Below are 19741 nucleotides of genomic sequence, written 5' to 3'. Positions count from 1 at the left end.
TGAGCATGACAGGCTGTTCCTAGACGTAAGCACGGATGTAGAGAAGGTCGTGGACTTCATGTGAATATTCAGATGAGGTTATGCTAACTTGTGTTTTTCAAAGATATTGTGAATTGTTTCCCTGGCAGAAATAGCACTTTAGATAAACGTTAAATATAGACTGATGCTGTCAAAAAAAGAGAATGTGTATCACTTATCACTGAAAGTGACACTTCATAAGGACCTTTTTCAATTTATAGTTCAATAAAAAGGGTAATCTGTGTAGGGATATTCTGTCCTTGCCTACAGTTCTACAGTTCTGACAGGATCACATTCCTGCTTTTACCTTTCTACTGTCCCAGGCTGAAATACTTCATATTTAACACTCTGGGTTCTATAAATAATTGACGTGCCTGTCTTAGCAACTGCAGATCAGCAGCAAATGGTATTGTTGAATAATAGGGTTCTTCTGCATTCTTTACTCCTTTACATCTTAATTTTCACTCTGCTACTGAGAGTGTAGGAACTGATTTACTCCACTTCAGGAAAAAAAGTATTACTCTGCCAGTCCTGCAGGGGAGGAAGTTCAGGGGAAAGTCAAGAACTTGCAAATGAAATCATCTAGTAGACTCTAGCTATTTCTGCACATTTTCGGCATATATTGTTTGTATATATTTCTCATTCCGTGCAACTCTCGTGGGTCATATGGGAGAGAATTGTTTTAATAGTTAGGCAAGGTTTAGGCAAATCTAGAAAGAAAACTCTGCTGTATAGCTAAAACTAATGAGAAATATTAAACCAATCATTTTTGTTTATAAGAACTACTGCGCATCCTTGATGACCGAGAAGGAAGGTTTTGCGTAATAAGGCATCGGTCAGGCACCCAAGAGATAATTTGGGTAGCTGCACTGCCATAGTACCACTGTAAGCAAGTCATGATTGATTCTAGTTTGTGATACTGTAATTATATTTCCATTTGGTTTATCTATTCATAAATAATGATGAAAAAAAGTCAGGGAAGTTCCTTCTCATTGTGAATTTATAGCATGGCAGAACCCAGTCACGGTGGAGTTCTTTAAAAATTTGGCATAATGATTTCAACAATAATGCTTTTTAATTGAAAGCATGAGTGCTCTGTTGTTTGTTAGTGATGTTTCCGTGTTACACATACACAGAATAAATCACAGGAGCGTATGAATAAAGACTTGGTTTGGTAGCTCCAGTCCGGGTTTTTGGGCAGAGGGCAGGGCCTGGGTGGTGCTGTCATCAGAAGGTCCCTGGGAGCAGGCTGACTCAGTTAAATTGGGCTTTGTCTCTGGCTTCCAGTTCCTGAATCTATGTGGCTTTGAACACCTCCTGCCTCTGTTACCGTCATCAATTTCTCTTCCTTCTTTCTCCTTTTGTTCTTCCGTCGTTGTCTTCCATTACTCATTCTTCTGTTTTCAGTGCCTGAGGCTGACATTTTCATACCTTGGTGACTAAAGTTTGGCTCCTAAATCTGTATTTATTCAGTTAATATAGACAGCAGCCCAATTTCAGAAGAGTTAAGATATTTGTTTAAAAGTAGGAACAGAAATTCAGAGCATACCTTTAGGGATCTTAGACTTAAGCATACTTTCCCGTTATTATTTGCTTCAACTATCGCTAGAGATACCAAACTAACCTGAAGATTATGCTATCTTGTACATGTTGAGAGGAAAATAAGAATTATGGAAAATGGCCTTTTCCTCGTGTAATATGGGTTACTCTGTGGGTTTCTGCGAACGCTGTGGGCTGGGATTCAGTGAGCTGGCACTGCCACCTTTGTCAAGCAGCGTTTCCTGGCCGGTCCCGAGCTGGGAACTGCTCATCTGCTGCCCAGAACAGAGCCAGCGGGGGAGCAGCACTGTGCACGATTGCTTTGCATTACTGATTCTGTGTAGGATTTACACTTTCTCCTTGCTTCTTAAGGAATAAGTGCAGCTTTGCATACCAGCAGGGGAGAGGGGTTGGGATGTGGGGGACAAACATTCCCAGAGAGCAGCAGCCAGGCTATACAGCTTGTTACAGGATGATGACAGCTTAAAAAAAAACCAACGTCCTTCCATGTACCTTATTGAAGACTGCACTGAAGCTATAACTGAGGCTACCATGGATGACAGTCATATTACCTCCTTAAACTAACTTGATTGTCTTCTTGTAACAGAAAGCAAAGAGAAATGTCCTGAATATACTGTAGGAAATTGTCTTTACTAAATCTAGCCCAGCATTTATGAGCGTTGTATGTATTATTTGATTTTTCCAGAATTACATAAATGGGGGGAAAAGACTGTTAATGTAAGTTGACTACCAGAGTAAATCACAGCCTGATTATTTTTTTTTTCTGGCTAAAATTAGAATTTGATGTAATGGTCAATAGACATTTGCTTTAATTTTTGAGACATAATTTCTAATAGCTAATTCAAACAAATTGGACAAAGTTGCTGCAGAATTGAAAAAATAAATTATCTGAGTTTTATGGTGACTTAGTGGTAAATACCCTTAGTTGGAAGCTTTAATTTACCTCATATTTCAATTTTTTTCTCCTCTAACTGGCTTGTGGGTGTATATTAGAGCAAAATAATTGTTATTTTCTTAGTGCCACCAAGGGGCTTTGGAGCATGAACCAAAGTGAAGACAGAACCTGCCCAGTTCTCGCGGAGAAGTAAAGGACTAAGGACCGCAAAGGGAGGAACAACGGGGCTTGTGGCAGAGGCAGCATGCCGCAGCACACGGCATGGCAGGCATTCTTCCCTGGCATTGCTGACACAGCAAAATGCAGGAGGTTGGCACCCACGTAAGTCAGTTCTGAAGCTGTTTGACATTTAACCAGAACAAATTGGGCCCCAGCTTTTCAACCCCCCCAGGCTGCCACGTGTTTCCCTTCTGTGGTCGGTGCCAGTGTGGAGTAACAAAGCATTTTTGCCCTTGTTCTTGGTTAAACAAGTAAATACTGCATTTAGTGTTGAGGCTACTGGCTTAAATATCTACAAAAACTTCACGAGGCTTTGCACAGCACAAACATCTTTCCTCCAGGGTCTGTTAAAATGGTTTAGGCTCTGGAGTTATGCTTCAGTTTAGTCTGGTGTGAATTCCCTAGAGCCAACAGAGTTTTACTAGAGATTATTTGAATGTAGTGTTTGTATTTCTAAGGGAAATAAATGGGCTCAGAACTGCAGAAGGAACGGGGAGAAGAATGTATCCAAACCCCAGCCTATGGAGGATGACAGAGTTCAGCCTCCTGCTGGGGTAGTATGCAGTTTCATCCATTCTGAGTGTAACCAGTATCTCTGGTTCCTAGTAATGTATATTCTTCAACTTCCACACATTATTTTGGGCAAGTTATTTGGATGGCACAGCCCTAAACAGAGCATGTTTCTCTGAGAACCTTTCTGAAGAAATGCATGTGTTTTGGGATATTTATCTGGTTTTGATGAACTTGGGAATTGGCAGTTATACTTCACAAAAGCAGTAAAGTGTTGTGAAGTAACAGTGGATTTGTACCTACACATTGACTTGGCTAAGTCTTGGGTTTGTGCCTAGAAGAAACTGCTTTTGATTCTGTAAGTGGAGAGAGGAAAGGGCAAAACCATTTCATTTCTATCAGTGAGGTGGTTTTTTTTTTTAAGCATCTCTTCACACTTTTAAGAGTATTTTTGTAAAAACACTTGGCATTCCTTGCTTTTAAATCATGGAGTAACTCTGTGCAAACAATTCAAAAGAAATGGGGTTCCAACATTGTCATTATAGCTATTAAAACTGAATTGTTTTGCTTTTTGATGCTTGCCATAGCAACGGTGGATGTATAATTTGCTGAATATCCATAACAGGATATTTGAATGTATTCTTTACAGTTTTACTTCTGCATATAAGTAACATGCCAAATCATCACATTAACCCAATTAACCAAGCCAGACCCACATCTGCCATGGAATGACAATGAAGAATTTTTTTTTTTTTGAAGAACCTCATATTTCACCTGCCTCTTAACAACAAAACCCAAACACCGTACATCAGAGTAGCAGCAGCTTTTATCAGTACACTGTTAAAAATTATTCATGATTCAGATGGCAAAAAAGCCTGGCACATCTACTTCCTCGCCGCTTATCAGCTGGAGGTAGCTCTGTGTTTGTGCCCCTGGAAAGGTAAGACTGAGGCAGTTTATCCTGTTCCATACATGCACAGTTCAGTACCTCTGTGCCTTAATAGCGATTAGACCTCTGATTTTTAAACAGTGGGGAGCTGGGAAACTTGAAAGATACCAGCAGCACTTCAATTCAAATGGCTTTTTTCTTATCATTTTATTGCACAAGAAATTAAATGAAAATATTTGTGACTTTGCTGGCATGTTTGATGAAAAGTCCATGTTCAAATAGCATCCATAATATTACATAGATCACATTGCTGTAATAACCTATAGGCTACTGTTAAAATTATGTATGGTTTCAGGTATATAAGATTCAGTTTATTAGGGTTTTTTTCCTCCTGGTAGAAAAGCTTATATTGAGGAAGAGAATAAGTTCATTAGCCATATGTAGCAGTGTTCATACAGTACTTTGATAACCCCTTAAAAATGCCTTACTCGTCCTCATCCACACAAATTCTCATCATCTTTGCAGACCAGGAAGGATCTAGAAAGCCAGACAGTGCCCCAAAGACACTCTGCAGAGCAGGCTGCACGCTCCTGTAGGGCGAAGGTGGGTTGTGTGCGTTCTGGAAGTGGAGCTGTTTCCTCCTTCCCCAGACTGTAATGGCTGAGAGAAGGCAGCTGGCGTCCTGAACAACCTTGTCAATCAGAGCACATGGACCTCATTACTCTAATGAGCCATAGAGGCACATAAGGAACTACTTGAGCTTTGGAGAGAAGAGAGAGATGGACACTCTTGTGTACACATGTAGCTGATTTTGCATTTAATTATGTTTCTGGGTGATCTCAAGGTCTAACCCCATGTGGAGTACCTTATGGTTATTTGTTCTCAAGAGTATGTAAGTGAACAATGCAGCGAAGGCACTGTGGGCTCTGCTTCTGGGCTAATCCTGGTGCCTGTTTCTTGCTGGAGAAGCGATGGCGAGGCAGATCTCTGTCCGTAGGGGGTGGACACTGGCACCTGCTGCTCCCTAGGGAGCACTGGGAATGGGTTCCACGCGGGCTGGCCCTCCGCGTTTAGTGAGATGTCACCTAAACATCCGGTACTTGCATGAGAAAATGGTCTTCCCTCTCTTAACAGCATAGGGATACCTGGTTTAATCTAGAATTCCTTTTTTGCCATAATACAAACTGTGAGGAGCACCAGCTGTATGGCTGCCTCATGTCTCTGCTCAAAGTGTACGGATCATCTCGGAAGAATATTCAAGGAGAGACATAAATTCCCTAGAACTCATTAAGAAAATGATAGCTCTTTCCCAGCATGGCAACTAGAAAAGTTTCCAGTGTATCTTGAACAGCTGAAGGAAACAATTATCATAGCAGATCCTGTAGCTGCATTAATATTTGTGTGTATTCATAGGCCAGAGTATACTAGACGAGCTTTGTGGCCGTCGGGAGTGAGCCTGTCATTCTAGAGCCTCTTCCTCAATGTGCCTTTCACGCTCCATGAGATTAGCAGCCACTGAAAATAGGAAAAAGGAATTTTCCTTTCTTCTGTCTTAGAAGAGACCCATCACAACGTACTCCTCTTTCGTCTTGGCTCGGGGATGGCTTTGGTCCTTAGCAAAACCAGAGGGCCAACAGGTCTTTTAAAGGAGTTCCACTCTCATGAGGATCTAAGGGAAAATATCCTTTTTGCGTGTTTAGTCACACACATCAAAGGAAACAACCGTTTCCATCTTCATTTGCATTGTGCCGGCATTAGATGTGGTCCAGTTACACGGAGCTCTGCTTGAGGAGGCAGAAGTGCCAGGACTTTTCAAGCTTTGACGGAGATGGGGAGAAAACTTGGCCAGGCAAAGAATCCATCGCTCTTCCAAGGCGCTTTCTGTTTTGAAAAGGACAGAGTGATTTACTTGGTTCCCTGGGGGACTTTGCAGCTGAAGCTGCCGAGGCCCTGGCTGGGGGTGGCACAGCCGCAGTTGGGTGCTGCTCAGGCTCAGGGCCCCCTTGGACGTTGCCCATCGCCCGGCCAGCGCAGACCCGGGTTCCGCAGAGCGCGGATCTCCCCTCGTCCTGCCCGGAGCTGCCGCTTCTGCCTTGGCGTTGCCCAGCCCAGCCCGTCGCTCCGCCAGGGGAGCGGGGGCTCGGCCTTCGCACAGGGTGGGGAAACGGGGGGATCCCCGGTTCAGCCCCGGGGCCGGTTACACAGGGCTCTGCGGGGCCGGGGAGTCCGCCCGGCTCCGAGCGGGGCGCGGGCTCAGCGCCGGCGTTACCGGGGGATGGGGGAATCGCGGGCTTTCAGATCGGCCTTTGTAAAAACGGTTCCTGAGCCTCTCCCAGCTGCGGCGGCGTTTCCCCACTCGAGAACACACCGCAGCTCCGGCCTTTCCGCTCCAACGCGGCGGCTCGAGAGCGCTCCGCCGGCCGGCGGGGCCCCTCCGCCACCGGTGTCGCCGCCCTCCCGGCGGGCCGCGGAGGAGGCTGCCACCGCCGGCGCGTTATCTGCGTACGGGCGGACCGGGAGCCCCCCGACGCGGCACAGGGTCAGCGGGCTCTCGCTGCGCCGCGGAAGGGGCGGCCGGGCGGGACCGGCGCCGCTGCCCCCGCTACCTGCGGGACCGGGCCGGGCCGCGGGGCTGCCCCCGCCGGGCGGGCGGGGAGGGGCGGGGCGTGCCGCCCGCCGCGCCAATCGGCGGCTTTGTTTAGGGTTACAGGGCGCGGAGGGGGCGTGCGCCCGCCGGGGCCGCCCGCAGCCAATGGACAGGGCGGGGGGCGGGGGCGCCGGCGGCCGCCCGGCTCGCCCGCCCCATTGGTCCCGCGCGCCGTCACTCTGGCGGGGAGCACTGGTTATTGGCTGCCGGCGCCGGCGGCCCCGTGCGTCAATCGGCGCGTCCCGTTTCCTCCGCGGCGCGGTTGGCTCTGGCGGCCGTCAGTAAAGCGGCGCCGCTTCCCGAGTGGCCTCTGCAGCCGTCAGTCAAGCGCCTCGTCCCGCCCTCCTCGTCTTCCCGGCGCCGCCGCTGAATGGCTGCGGCGGGTGTCAGTGAAGCGCTGCCGCGCTCCCATTGGCGGGGCGGGCTGTCCGTCGCGCCCATCCCCTCCGGGCGCCCGCCCTCCGCCCGCCGCGATTGGCCGCGGCGGGTGTCAGTGCGGCGGCTCCCCCAATGGGCGGCGCGGGGTGTGCGCCGTGCGCGCGGGGTGGCCGGCCCGGCGGCGGCGGCGGCGGCAGCGGGAGGAGGCGGCGCGCGCCTGGGTCCCGGTCGCGAGGAGGCGGAGGAGGATGTGGCGCGCGGAGGGGAAATGGCTGCCGAAAACAAGCCGGAAGGTGAGAGCGCGGCCGGGCCGCCCCCCGCCGGGCCGCGCCGGGCCCGCCCGCCGCCGCCGCCGGGCTGTCGGCGCGCCGGGCCTCCCGCGCCGCCCCCCGCCCCTGCCCCCGCCGCGGGGCGGCGGCGGAGGAGGCCGGGCCGGGCCGCGCGGCGCGAAGTTTGGCGGCGGCGGGCGCCCCCGCGGGGCCGGGCCGGGGCGGCGGGCAGGCCATGTGCGGCGGGCAGGCCGCGTGGCGCCGGGGCCGCGGCGGCCGGGCCGGGCCGGGCTGGGCCGGACCGGGGCACGGGCACGCCTCCCGCCGCCCGCCGGCACGTGCCCGCCCGCCGCCAACATGGAGGCTGCGGCGGCGGGGCCGGCGCAGGGCGCGGCGCGGGGCTCCGGGCCGCCGCTCGCCGCTGATGGCCTGGGCCCGCCGCCGCCCGGGGTCACGCCGCGCCGGGCCGGGCCTGGCCGCGCCGCCCCCGTCGCCCTCCTCCCCGCTCCCCTCCCCCCCCCTCCGGCGGCGGCGGCGGCGGCGCACGTGCCTCGCGGGCGCGCGCCCGTCACGAGCGGGGCGGCCTCGTCCGCGGCCCCGCCGCACCGGGGCCTCCGCGCTGGCGGGTAGCGGGCGGGCCGGGGGCGGGCGCTACCGGGGCGGGCGGAGCGGCGGGCCTGGGGGAGAGCGAGCCGAGGGGAGGGCCCGGCCCGGCCCGGCCCGCCCCACTCGCCCCTGCCGGCCGCGGGAAGGGGGGGACCGGGGCGCCCAACTCCGGGCCGAAGTTGCCGTCGCGGCGGGGAGCCGGGCGCGGCGTGTCCGCAAGGGGGAAGCGCTGCTCCGCCCGCCGCCCCCCCGCCCCCCCGCCGGCGGGAGCGCGGCGCCGGGCCCGGGGGGGAGCGGGGCGGTTTCCCGGGGCCCGCTCGCCCCGTAGTTAGTATTTTCTGTTATTTAACTGAAGTTTGTCCGAGCAGGCCGGCGGGAAGCGCTCGCGGCGGCTCCGGGCCCCGCCGCCGGGACCGGGATGGCGCCCTGGGACGGGACGGGCATCGCCCCGGGCGGTGCTTGAGGCAGCCGGGGCTGGTGCGGCCGGTACCGGTGTCAGGGCCTCCATTTTACCGGGGAGGGGGGATGGTTGGTATCCCGCACTAACCCCTTGCGTAACTGAAACCGGGTACGTTTCACTGGTGCCTCAGGAATCGCTCTGGGTGTAGTTGGGCGCCTCAAATATCTGTATTTAATTGGGCTAGTCTTTTTTTCTTTTCTTTATTTGCTATAACAAGCGCATTTCCTCCCTCTTCCTCACTTGCACTCTTTACTGGGAAACCCCTCAGGATTCCGGGGTTGTTTTCCCACCTCTTCGTCTGGATTTTTGCTCAAAGTGCTTTGGGACTGTCTCTTTTTTTTTTTTTTTTTTTTGGTTTCTTTTAATTTAGCAGCCGTAGAACCTATGGTAGGCACGGCTACCTTTGGTTTGCTGTTTCCCTGCACCTTGTCCAGCATCATGAACACTGAGTGCCCTGCAAAAATGTAAATTTTAAGTAGTAGTGGTGATTATGAGTGTTGTCAGCTTCATCTTTTATTAATCTCTTTGATGCTTCCAAATTCATTAGTTCCATCTTCCCTGTGCTCTGGAAAACGCTGGGCTTCATTCTTCTCTCATTTACATTGAAGTAAATGATTAATTCCACTGGAGTGGTAAAATGCCAACTGGTGAACAGGGGTGTAAGTGAGAAGAGAATTAGTGTCTACCTGGAGTTGCAGCTCAAACTGTGAAGTTTTGGTTCTTCAGCGGATGAAAGCGCTGTCACCAAACGCACTCGGGCTTCACTCTGTTTTGGGGCTTCCTGTGCTAAGGCACAATGACGTTTTTTCTGCGTAAAGCACAGCTTTCAGTATGCTCGTTGCTCTGAGGCCGTGGCTTTGCAGGGCCGTGCAGGTCAGTGCTCCTTGACTTGGAAGGTAATTTGGCCTTTCTGCTTGTTATCTAATGCAACTTTTGTCATGTTTCGTATTGGAAACTGGTTTTTGTGGGCCATTGAGGTGTGTTCTTCTGAGGTGATGGCTCGGCAGCAGTGTTTGCTGTTGTAACGTAGCTGGAGCATCAGCTTCTGTGCCCAGTGCTGAAACGTGTCACCGGCCGGTCACTGCTCCGCACCATGCGTGGCACCGGCGGCACGGCTGCAGTGGGAGCCGGGCGTCCTCGGCTTGGCACCGGCGGCTGGGTTGTTCTCGTAGTAATCGCGGAGCAGCTCCCTGCGCTGACCTAGTTCTGTGGTATATTTTCAGGGAGGCAAGATATAAACCATTCATTCCTTAAACTTAAACTCCGCCTGTCAGAAACTTAAATGGGAATCGTTTTAAAGCGTGATTCAAGACAAGTGTTTCACCAGTAGTACAGATGCTGGAGGAGAGAATGCAAGTAGCTTTAGGTTTTTGGTACTTTAAAAACCAAAGTTAAATGGCAGCTCGCAGTTAGTTGCGTGGAGAAGCACTGCTTTACTGGGGACCAATCTGGTCCATCCACCCGATGTGGCACAGGAGAATTGAGCCCCGTGGACATCCACAAGCGGCTCTGCAGACCCACCTGGGCTCGGAGCTGCCCCGCCAGGCGTCGGTGGGGGCTGCTGGTGCCCAGCTGGCAGCGGAGCAGCCTCGGTGGTAGGTGGGGGTTGAAACGTGGCTGGTGTCTCTGCTCCCCGCCTGCAGGAGAGGCTTCCACGTCCTGGAGAACCTGGGTGAGTTCCCTCTTTTCTGGTTTCCTTAGGCAGGATGAAGCTGGGCTCCGTGGCCGAACAGCTCTGACCATTCCTGCAGCACAGGTTTTGTGGCTCTTGTAGTTTCTCACCCGTTTTTTGTGTCTGGAGTGAAATGGCAGCACTGCCCCTTGGAGGTGCCACCTTGGCAGCTGTGATGGGCTGTGAACTTGATCGGGGTGGGGGCTCGTCGTTAAATTAAAAAAAGAAAGTTTTTAAAAAGTTCAAAATAGAATGAGCATAGAGAACCTTTATTTGTGTTTCTGTGTATTCTCATGGACAGGTATCTGAAACCAATGGCTTTAGAGCAATGCCCGTGTATTTAAATGGTGCGGCTGGCGCAGGAGCTGGGCACTTCATTTGTGTTCCCCGCTAAGGTCGGTCGGAGGCGGTCGTCAAATGTTGTGCCCGTGAATGCAGGTGGGGCCAAGGGGTGGGAAAGGGGAGGTGGAACTTCTCCCCGTAATGCCCAGGTGAGCCGGGGACGGTGGGGGGGATTCTGGCAGCATTTCTGGGTTTGCCGTTGATACTGACCGGGAAGGAAGTGAGAGCTTCAGAGATTACTGAATGCCAGAGGCTGTTCTGGTAACATACCTTTTAAAAACAAAACATTCTTGATTTGGTTGTTAAACAGCAAATATTTACTTCCCTCTGCGGAAGTGTTGCATAACATTTTATTACTTAAACAAACCTGAGCTTATTGTGAGCGTGATGGATTGGATTTTGTGCTGCGCCCTCGGTACTGCTGTCCGTCTTGGCACAGTTGGACTGTCAGGGTGGAGAGGCAGGGTTTGACACCTGGAATTTTTGCTGAATTTCAGCAGTTGGGATTTTACCAAAATTTCTGTTGTCAGAGACTGTAGCAAACTGCTTTTACTGACGTTTCTGGACCCACTCAGAGGGCTGTGAGCCAGCAGGATGGTTTCAGAGAGCAGACCTGATGTGCTCTTGTCCAAACTACACGTGTGTGAGAGATCATTTTTTTTGGAGTCCTTTTGGTATTCTAACCGTTTTACGCACAAGACTCCTGGTGTAAGGCATGGGGCTTGTTCAAAGCTCGGGTTTTTTAATCCAATTCCCCATCTCTTGTTAATGGTTTTCCCAAACACTTTGGCTCAAAGGGTTTTGGTTTACTTGTGTGGGTTTTTAAAGCTACTTCTGTGGGAGGCTTTCCTACAGATGTTGTAACTCAGGTTTCATTTCACGTGTCGGGAAGCAGTGGAAGGATTATGTATGAGTAAGGTTAAAAGAAGTGTTTTTAAAATTCAATCTTTCAAGACTTGTTGCTAACTTTACTAACGTTTTTAAACGGTTCTTCTCGAACATGCAGTTTTTTAAAGCCCTGCTTAGAAAGATGTATGTCAGCGGCGGAAGGGGCGATGGCTGTCCTACCTCTCTGTCCAGGCAGCCTTCAGAAAGCAGGAGCTGGAATGTGACCTTCCTTTTTTAGTGTCCCTTCTGTCTCTGCTTCAATAAACCAAATATATCTGCAGGGAAAGAAAAAAAAAAAACAAAAAAAAACAAACCCAAACCTTTCCATGGAGCGAAATGAGGCTGGTGGAGTGTGTTGTGGAATACAGTGCCGGTTAATTAAAATGCAGTGCTTCCAGCAGCTTCTTGCGTCTTCAGTGCTCCTGGCTTCCTCTTCCACACCTTGCTGAGGTTTTCCTTTTCAGTTTTTTCCCCTCACTTTGTGTCCTGTTTTCACCGCCTGTGGCTTCCTGTGTCCCTTCAGCCCTGTGTTGTGTTCACCCTGTTTTAAACACAGGTTTTGAAGGATGAGCACGCCTGTGGGTGCTGGCTTTTGTCTTGACCCCAGTGTTTTGGGGTGCAGCACCCTCTTCCTGGGGCGATGCTGTCGGTGTGGCTCCGTACCAAGGAGCAGTGATGGCACTGGGTGAGCAAGAGCAAACTCCCGTTATCACTGGGAACGGAGGGCTCAGTGTCCTTCTCCTGCTCTTGTCTCTTCAAGGGGTTGTGGGGTTCTTGCCCTGCTCTTCAGTTTAAGGGTTTTTGGGGTATTTTCCTGCCAGCTCTCCAGGTAGGTTTCCAAACTCGAACCGTTCATAGTTTAAAAAAAAAAAAAAGTAAAAATCTCGGTGGCTGGTGGCTGCCAGAGTGTAGGCTCAGGGTAAGCAATTTCACTAACCTTAGCCAACACTTTGTGACTCCTGGAAAATTTGTTGTAGCGTTGAGAACTTTTATAGTATTGAAAACTGTATAAATGGGTGGTTTATTTTTGCTTGGCTTGGCTAATAATATGCATCTCTCCTTAGTTTCATTGCAGTTGAATTTGATGATGTATTTTTAGTGAAAACCAAGGGACGAGGGAACTGATGACAGGTCTAAAACAAATGAATTGTTGGCGACCATGAGCAATGGTCTAATCATTCTGTTGCACTCGTCATACTTAAATGCAAGACGGTGAAAATCACGCACGAGCACGCTTAGGAGCTGCAGGAGAGAGTTGAAGCGACTGCACTGTTTTAGCGCTCCTGAAGATTGCGTTTAAAATAGTTACTTTTGTGCACCTTCTGAATTTGACCAAATCCTGCTGTCTTGTATGGTTAGCAGGTGCTTTCAGCCGCCTGCGAAGCGGGGAGAGAGGAAGGGGCCTGGGAAATAGAGGAGCCCGTTTTGTTGGCTGGGGGAAGCAGCCTCCTAAGTGCTGAGCCCAGTGATAAATGTACAGCATAAGAAATAAATAGCTAATTGTGTAAACCAGACCTTTGCAACCAGCACTTGGGCTTTCATTAAGAAGAATTGTGCTATCAACTCTTCCCCTAAACGCACCATTTGCAGTTTTACGTAAGTGTGTTGTTTAGTTGGATTCAGTTATGGAATGTGAAGAAAGTTTCTGCTGTGTGAAGAGGACACAGTAACTTCCAAGTAGAGCGTTGTTGGTTGAGAACCCGGAGGATAATACGCAGCACCAGAGTTTTAGCTGCATTTGTATTTCTTACAGTTTTAGAATGGTTTGTAGAGCTTGTCGTAGCAACAAAGTGTTTATCACAAATATTCCAAGCAACTAGGCTAGATTCAGTAAATGACTAGAGGAAAATTACTTCCTTGGTCATCCTTGATATTACTACCATTCCTAGAACTTCCCCATCCTTCCTAGGTTTCCTCGCTCCTCCTGTTTCCCTGCAGGCAGCAGCTCTGCGTGTGCTGGTTTGTGTCTCATCCCCTCTTGCTCCGATATCATGTTTTTTGCCATTGCTCAAACGTTTACCCTTTTCCTGCATCCCCCCTCGGCCCCCGGGTGGCTCCTGGGGCTGCCCGTGTCCTTCCCGGCGCAGGATGGCGACACCTTTCCTTGGCCAGCGGCTGAGCCGGGTGCTGGGACGGGAGCGCCGAGAGCTGGACCTGGTTATCTTATCTCAGCCGCCCTCTATTGATATTTAGAAATCTGCTTTTGTTGCCAAGAGATTTACAACTGTAATCGTCCAAATATTTCTAGAAAACAGAGCAAAAGCTGTTGGTTTTGCTTATATTGCTACTTGTTTACTGATTGAAAATGCCAGGAACGAAGTTTAACTATGAGAAATAGCATGCCAGTCCTTCAGATATTTGTATCAGGGATAATTCTTTGCACTTCATTCTGCCAGATTGAATTTATCGGTTTTGTCTGTGTCCAGAGGTCAGCAAGTGGAAGAATGTAGGACATCAAGGGGACTTCATACCCCTGCCCACAGCCTGGGACCCAGCAGAGCCAAATCAATATGTGGGAAACACAAATATGTTAAAAAAAAAAAAAAAATTTTCTTTTGAGTAAATCTAGATACCTTGACTTTCATTTTTGTCTAAGTCTTTGTGTATCATCTTTAGAAAAGCGAGTTATTGGGAGAGTAGCTTTTTTTGCAAAGGGGAAGAGTTTCAGAAAAGCCAAATGGGTTGAGAACCACAAGTCCGAAGGAAGGACAGCGGAGCTGCTGCTTTGGGTATTGACGTACTCACTACTGAGCTCTCTCAAATAAGGCACGGGGTCATTATTTGCCCTGTGAGGGGGCCTGGCGCGTGGGTTCCTGCTGCGTTACGCCAGGGAGCGGGTGACTTTGGGTAGCCCAGGTTTGGGCATGCGGTGGGTGCTGTGTCTGAACTGTGGGTCCTCGGTTCCACCGCTCGGGCCGCAGCGTGGTCAGTGCCATCGTGGTTAACGTGACGCCCTCCAGTCCTATTTAAGTAGCTAATAATTACGTTGTGATTTTAGCTGTTTGTTTTATATGAAAGCACCTATTTGTAACGTTTAAACACCTTTTACGTCTCTGGTGAGGTAGTTAAGAAGATGGCCAACCCTAAGTTATTACTTCATAATAATGGGTTTATAAAACTTGTGTTTGTGATTTTATAGGCTTATTCTTTATATTTATTTCCTGTATAGAACTGTCTGCAAATCAGCAGTTGATCAACACCCATTCAGCCATTTCTATATTCTCCAATTATACGTTATATTGATAAAGTGTGGTAGTTAAATGGTCTACAGATCTAAATTCACCTCCTGGATCACAGAAGATTTAAGAACCAGTTAAAGAAAGAAGAAAAAAGGAGAGGAGGGGGGTTGTTTGGAGAGTGGGGGTAGAGCACAGGCTCACTGTGTGATTTGCTGTTGTGCGCTTTAAAGTTTTATGGCCCATGTTGCATCCCTTGGGAGGATAAAGTGCAAGGAGCATGAAGAAACCCATAAAATTACGAAGGGTTTATGTGGTATAATTAATATGGAACTTTCCATGAACTTTATAATAGTTGTACTTTCTTAATTTTACATGAGTTTCTGGTTTTCTAATAAGTAATCTTGAAGATTGCCAACGGAACCTAAATTTTGGAATTTCATACTGAAATATAGCAAGATGCGTTGTAGGCTGCTGTATTTTAGTATGTAGCTTCCTTATTGTAGTTTCAGAATTGGCTGTGCATGCCTCGGGAAGCGTTTTTGAGCTGTGGCCAGCTTTGCACTAAAAAAAACCCCATGTCGATAGAGCTTTACTGGCAAATCCTCCTTGTGCAAGTGCAGCTTTGCTTGCAAAAGCACTTTTTATTGACACTGGATGGGTTTGCAGATCACAATGTCATAAGTCGCACCCATAGCAAAAATAATACGGGCAAGAAAGTTCAAGTACAGATCTGGCCTGGATTAGCACAGTGAAATCAAATAAGCATTGTGAAATTGCAGCTCCTTTTTTTAACAACAGAGGAAATTTTATTTCTAAATAAATGTAAAATATCTCCTCTGGAACGTGCTGGTTGCTCTGTAAGTTGGGCGCGGGTGCCGAGCAGTTGGTTCTCGCTCCTCTGACTTCAGCAGGAGACATTCTGGTGAGTGGTTATGGTGGGCTGACTAGAAATGAGGGATTTGATTCAAACCGAAGGATTTGCTCCACCTCCCTAAAGCGTTTGAGTTGGAAAGATTGTGATTGTTGGTGAGGAATGTGAGCAGCAGAGCCATAGCCGATTCGCAGGGACGTGTGCGGTGGGTCACCAGCCTGTAGGTGGGATGGCAGGTCCCGGGTGGTGGCGAGGGCGTTCCGAAGGAGCCTGATCCCGGAGGAGGTCCCAGGTGACTGAGATCTGCAGCACCCTTAGAGCAGCCGGGAGAGCAGTCCTCCTCTTCCTCCTCCTCCTCTGTGCCCGGCTTCCCCCTCATCCATGTTGGCTTCCCTCCGTTGGGGAATATGTCGTGAGTGATTCCCGCGGGCGGAGAAGCAAGTTCTAAAGCAAGCATCGTTTGGGTACAGGCGCTTTCTTGTTCTTAATCCTCAGAGCTGGTTGGCCCGCTTCGTCCTTTCCCAAGGTCAAACTGTTTTAGAGGTCACTGAATTCGGGATTCGCTTCGCATAACGTAATTATTGTGTGTCATTCTGACCCTGCAGGTAGAGGATTCTTTAACGAAAAGATTGAGGCAGGTGGCAGTTGTTGTTTTCCATGTTGGGGATCTTTTGGAATGAAGAAATGTCGTTGCTAAAGGCAGAGAAGGGAAGCATTACGCGAGATGTAGTCACATTACAGGATGATGAAAATGACCTTCCGTGGCTACAATAACACAAAGGTATGAGATGCTAACAACAGGATTTGGAAGGTTTAGAGTCAGCAAGTTCTGAGAACTTCTACCAAAACATTTTTAAGGGATCTATTATCCATCGGCACTTTTTGGATTAATAATACTGATAATTGATGACAGTGGAAGAAAGTTAATAAAACGAGCTGAATAATTAGAGGTCTGCCAGCCCCGCAAAATAATGGAATGAATGATAGAGGACTTGACTGATACGGAGGTAAGGGGAAGTAATACAATTAATGTCAATTAAAATGTGCCCATGGAAAATAAGCTGATGAGATGTAACTGGGGATGTAGTTTGGCTGATAAAAGCAATAATGTGTGCTGTAAAATACTTTGCCGCCTTAATGAATTGAATGTAGTGCAATGCAATATTTTGAATGAGAAATGAAAACGGTATAAAATTAAATGTAGGGAATGTTAAGGAGGTACCAGCTAAATTGGGTGGCAGGTCTGAAAGCGCCCGTGGGGATGTCTGGGGGCCGCTGGCACAGTGGGGCCCTGCCCGGCCCCCGTCGGGTTGGTGTCCTTATGGATAACCCCCCGTGTCACGACATGCGTGTTTGGGAAGCGTTGAGTGGCCAGAGGTGGGGGCGAATAACAAAGGTGACAGCCACACGTGGAGAATATTGACTGGGAAAAGGATGTGGCCAAAAAGCCCCGTAGAGTAGCGGTCTGAGACCCTCGATGGCAAGGGAGAAATCCTGGAATGGCATGCAAAATATTAATTGAGAGCGCCTGCTTCCTGGTTTCTTTATCCGTTCAGCAGAGATCAATGCTGCCGGAGCGCTCCCTCGGTCGGGAAGAGGTAGGAAGCTGGCAGCCCTGTTGATTTAGTCCAAGGCAGCCGTACAGCAAAGTTCCCAATAACTCAGGGAGCACACAGGACTCATAAATTATAGAGCAGCTCACGATTATCATACACATCGCTGCTTATCTTGTAAACTCATCTGCTGTGCTTGCACGAGTAGTTGATTTAACAGCGTGTATATTGTTGAACTTGACACATCCAAGAGTATAATCAAGCTTTAAAAATACTAGGGATGTCTGGCTGCTGGTTTGTGCTCTTCACCCGCCTTCTCCAGTGATTGCGGGACAGTTCTCTCTGCTTTGCTGCAGGTCACGGGAAATTTCTGTATCCTCTGTAATCGCTGAGGAGTTTTATCATGATGCTGGCATCTGTTTAATGACATAAAATGATTAGATGTGTAAAAGGAAAAAAGTTAATATCCTTTTTCTGTACACTTCCAAATGGGAAATGACTATAAATTAATTTTGTAGGGTAAAATGCCGATGAGTAAGTGTACTTCTCCTATACCGCCGCCCAGCATCTGTCACGCGGAGCGCGACAACAGCGGAAGACGGCAGAGAAGGGGCTTTTGGAAGGAGAACCCGCAGAACTCCTGTGCCGTAGCTGGGATCTCTGATCCTGCTGCTCCGCTTCCCTCTTCTGTGGGGACTGATCTGGTCCATAAACAGGCGGTTCGTGGATGCTCTGGTTCTTCAGGTGATGGTAGAGATGTAACCAGCTTAATGGTTTTGGGACTTCTGCAGTCTGTTGTTGGACTTGAGGGTTTTTTGGGTCTCGCTTTTGTTTTTTTTTTAAGGGGAATCAATGCACCTTCTACGTTTTTAGCAACAAAAAAGAGTAATTTTGTATTCTGCAGTATTTCTGCTTTTGAGACCCCCCCGGGGAAGGTGAGATAGGAAGGTTTCCATCCCTCTGCCTCACTCATGTTGAGGAACTACATTCACTTTCTGAGCTGTCCGTGGAAAGAACAGTAACCTGGTTTTAATCGGTACAGCGGATTTTAGTTTTAAATGAACTAATAGACCTGGAGTTGCATTTCTGCTGCAGCTTGACAAAATTATAGCAGGTACTGGGGTTCTGTGTCTATTTACTAGCAAATCCTGTTGAGCGTGAACTTCATTTACGACTTTGCTGGCAGGTCGTACCGCTGTGGGTGCAGCTTCCATAACGTTTTGTCGCTATTGCTTGTAAAATTTGTTACTGAGGGAAATAATAAGCTAAAATAGGCACAGGTAAGCACCCACACGGGCTCCTCGTGCACAAATCCATCAAAGCTCTTCTCAAACTTTGCAACCACAAGGAATTAAACTGTATTTATATTTCTGAAATAAAGATGCCATTTCAACAGAAAGCCGTGTTCTTTGCAGTGAGAAATTACCTGCTCTTTGACAAGGGAACTGGGGGGTTTCCAAGCTCTCTGGTAGCTGGGGTCTCCTCGTGGAAACCGCCTGTTCCCCGGTGTGTACATCGTGTCTCTCTCTTCTTTCTAGATGATCATGGGAACAGCAATGGCAGTCATGTAAAAATCTTTTTACCGAAGAAGCTGCTTGAATGTCTACCAAAATGTTCAAGTTTACCGAAAGAGAGGCACCGCTGGAACACTAATGAGGTAGTTAAATCTCTTACTTGTTCCTAAACGTACCAGTTTACTTGATGCTTATGGATTATTTTTTGAGAGAATGTCATGTAAGTTACAGAATATGAATGCCCTGGCTCTGAAACCTGTTTTTAAAGTAATAAAATCCTATTACAAGTTTAAAGTGAGCTTTAAACTAGGCTTGAAGGCGAATGTGGAAGCTGACTACTAGTCTAGCAGAAGTCTATGGCTTGCGTGTGTGTATGTCACTTGTCTCAGAGTCAAATCTTGTATCATCTCACTGACGTGTGTCAAAATTGTTTAAAATTAGATAGGTGTTTTGGTACCGTTTTAAACAAAATGTTATCTTACTGTGTGTAAAGACTTATGAACAAAAAACCAATGCATGTTCTTTCCTGCCAAACAGGGTCCTGAGAAATAATTAGCTGACTCCTGGCTGAGAAATCTTGTTAAGGACAGGGGACACAAAGAATTGGGCATTTTATACTGGAATCCAGTTACTCTGAAAGTGCTGGTTTGCATGTCTCCTGTTAACGCGTCATGGTTGGGTTCATTGAAATGAAGGAGAGGTATTTCAAAGTCAGGTGTCTGGTGGGTCCGGGGGAAGGCGAAGAACAATCCCAATAGGTCTGCGATCCCTTGCCTTTATTCCCCCGGGGCAGCATGGCTGGAAGTTACGCGGCAATACCCACAGGATAGTTTTGGGTTTTAGTAGCACTGTCTTACAGTACCCTTGCCATATTTATGGGAATCATTTAATAATAGAAGCAATCAACTTTGAGAAATTCCTGTAAAACTCCAGTTAGTATCTCCCTGCTGCAAGCTAATGGTTCTTGTCCCTCTGATCGGTCGTTTGCGACATCTAAACCTGTTAACAAAAACTGTGCTCAGGAGTTTAACGACTGCACGTGGCAAGCTGAGCGCCGAAGCAACTGTGAATTGGTTCATGTGTGTATTTGCTGAGCGCAGAATCAAATATGGGTCGCTTCATGTGTGTATTTTTCAAAGTTGGGTCCTTTAGAACTCCCCCTCCTTTTGTCTGAAAGTTAAAGCCAAGTATCCTTTTTAACATACTAATTACTGTGGCAGAATTAATCGGGTCTTTTGGGGAGTTGCTGGCACTGGCTCTTTTGCGTAGAT

The 19741-nt window shown here is 48.7% G+C and overlaps 1 protein-coding gene across 1 annotated transcript in view; it reads left to right on the top strand.

The window, feature by feature from the left end:
* CAMTA1 (calmodulin binding transcription activator 1) overlaps positions 1-19741 on the top strand; it is a 292757-nt gene that overhangs the window by 9512 nt on the left and 263504 nt on the right. The window contains exon 3 of the mRNA XM_054222808.1: positions 18495-18613. Coding sequence (XP_054078783.1) covers positions 18495-18613 — 119 coding nt within the window. The remainder of the gene's footprint in view (positions 1-18494; positions 18614-19741) is intronic.

Source organism: Rissa tridactyla, chromosome 16, assembly GCF_028500815.1.
Source record: "Rissa tridactyla isolate bRisTri1 chromosome 16, bRisTri1.patW.cur.20221130, whole genome shotgun sequence".
NCBI lineage: Eukaryota > Metazoa > Chordata > Aves > Charadriiformes > Laridae > Rissa > Rissa tridactyla.
This window is presented reverse-complemented; position numbering and strand designations above follow the sequence as displayed.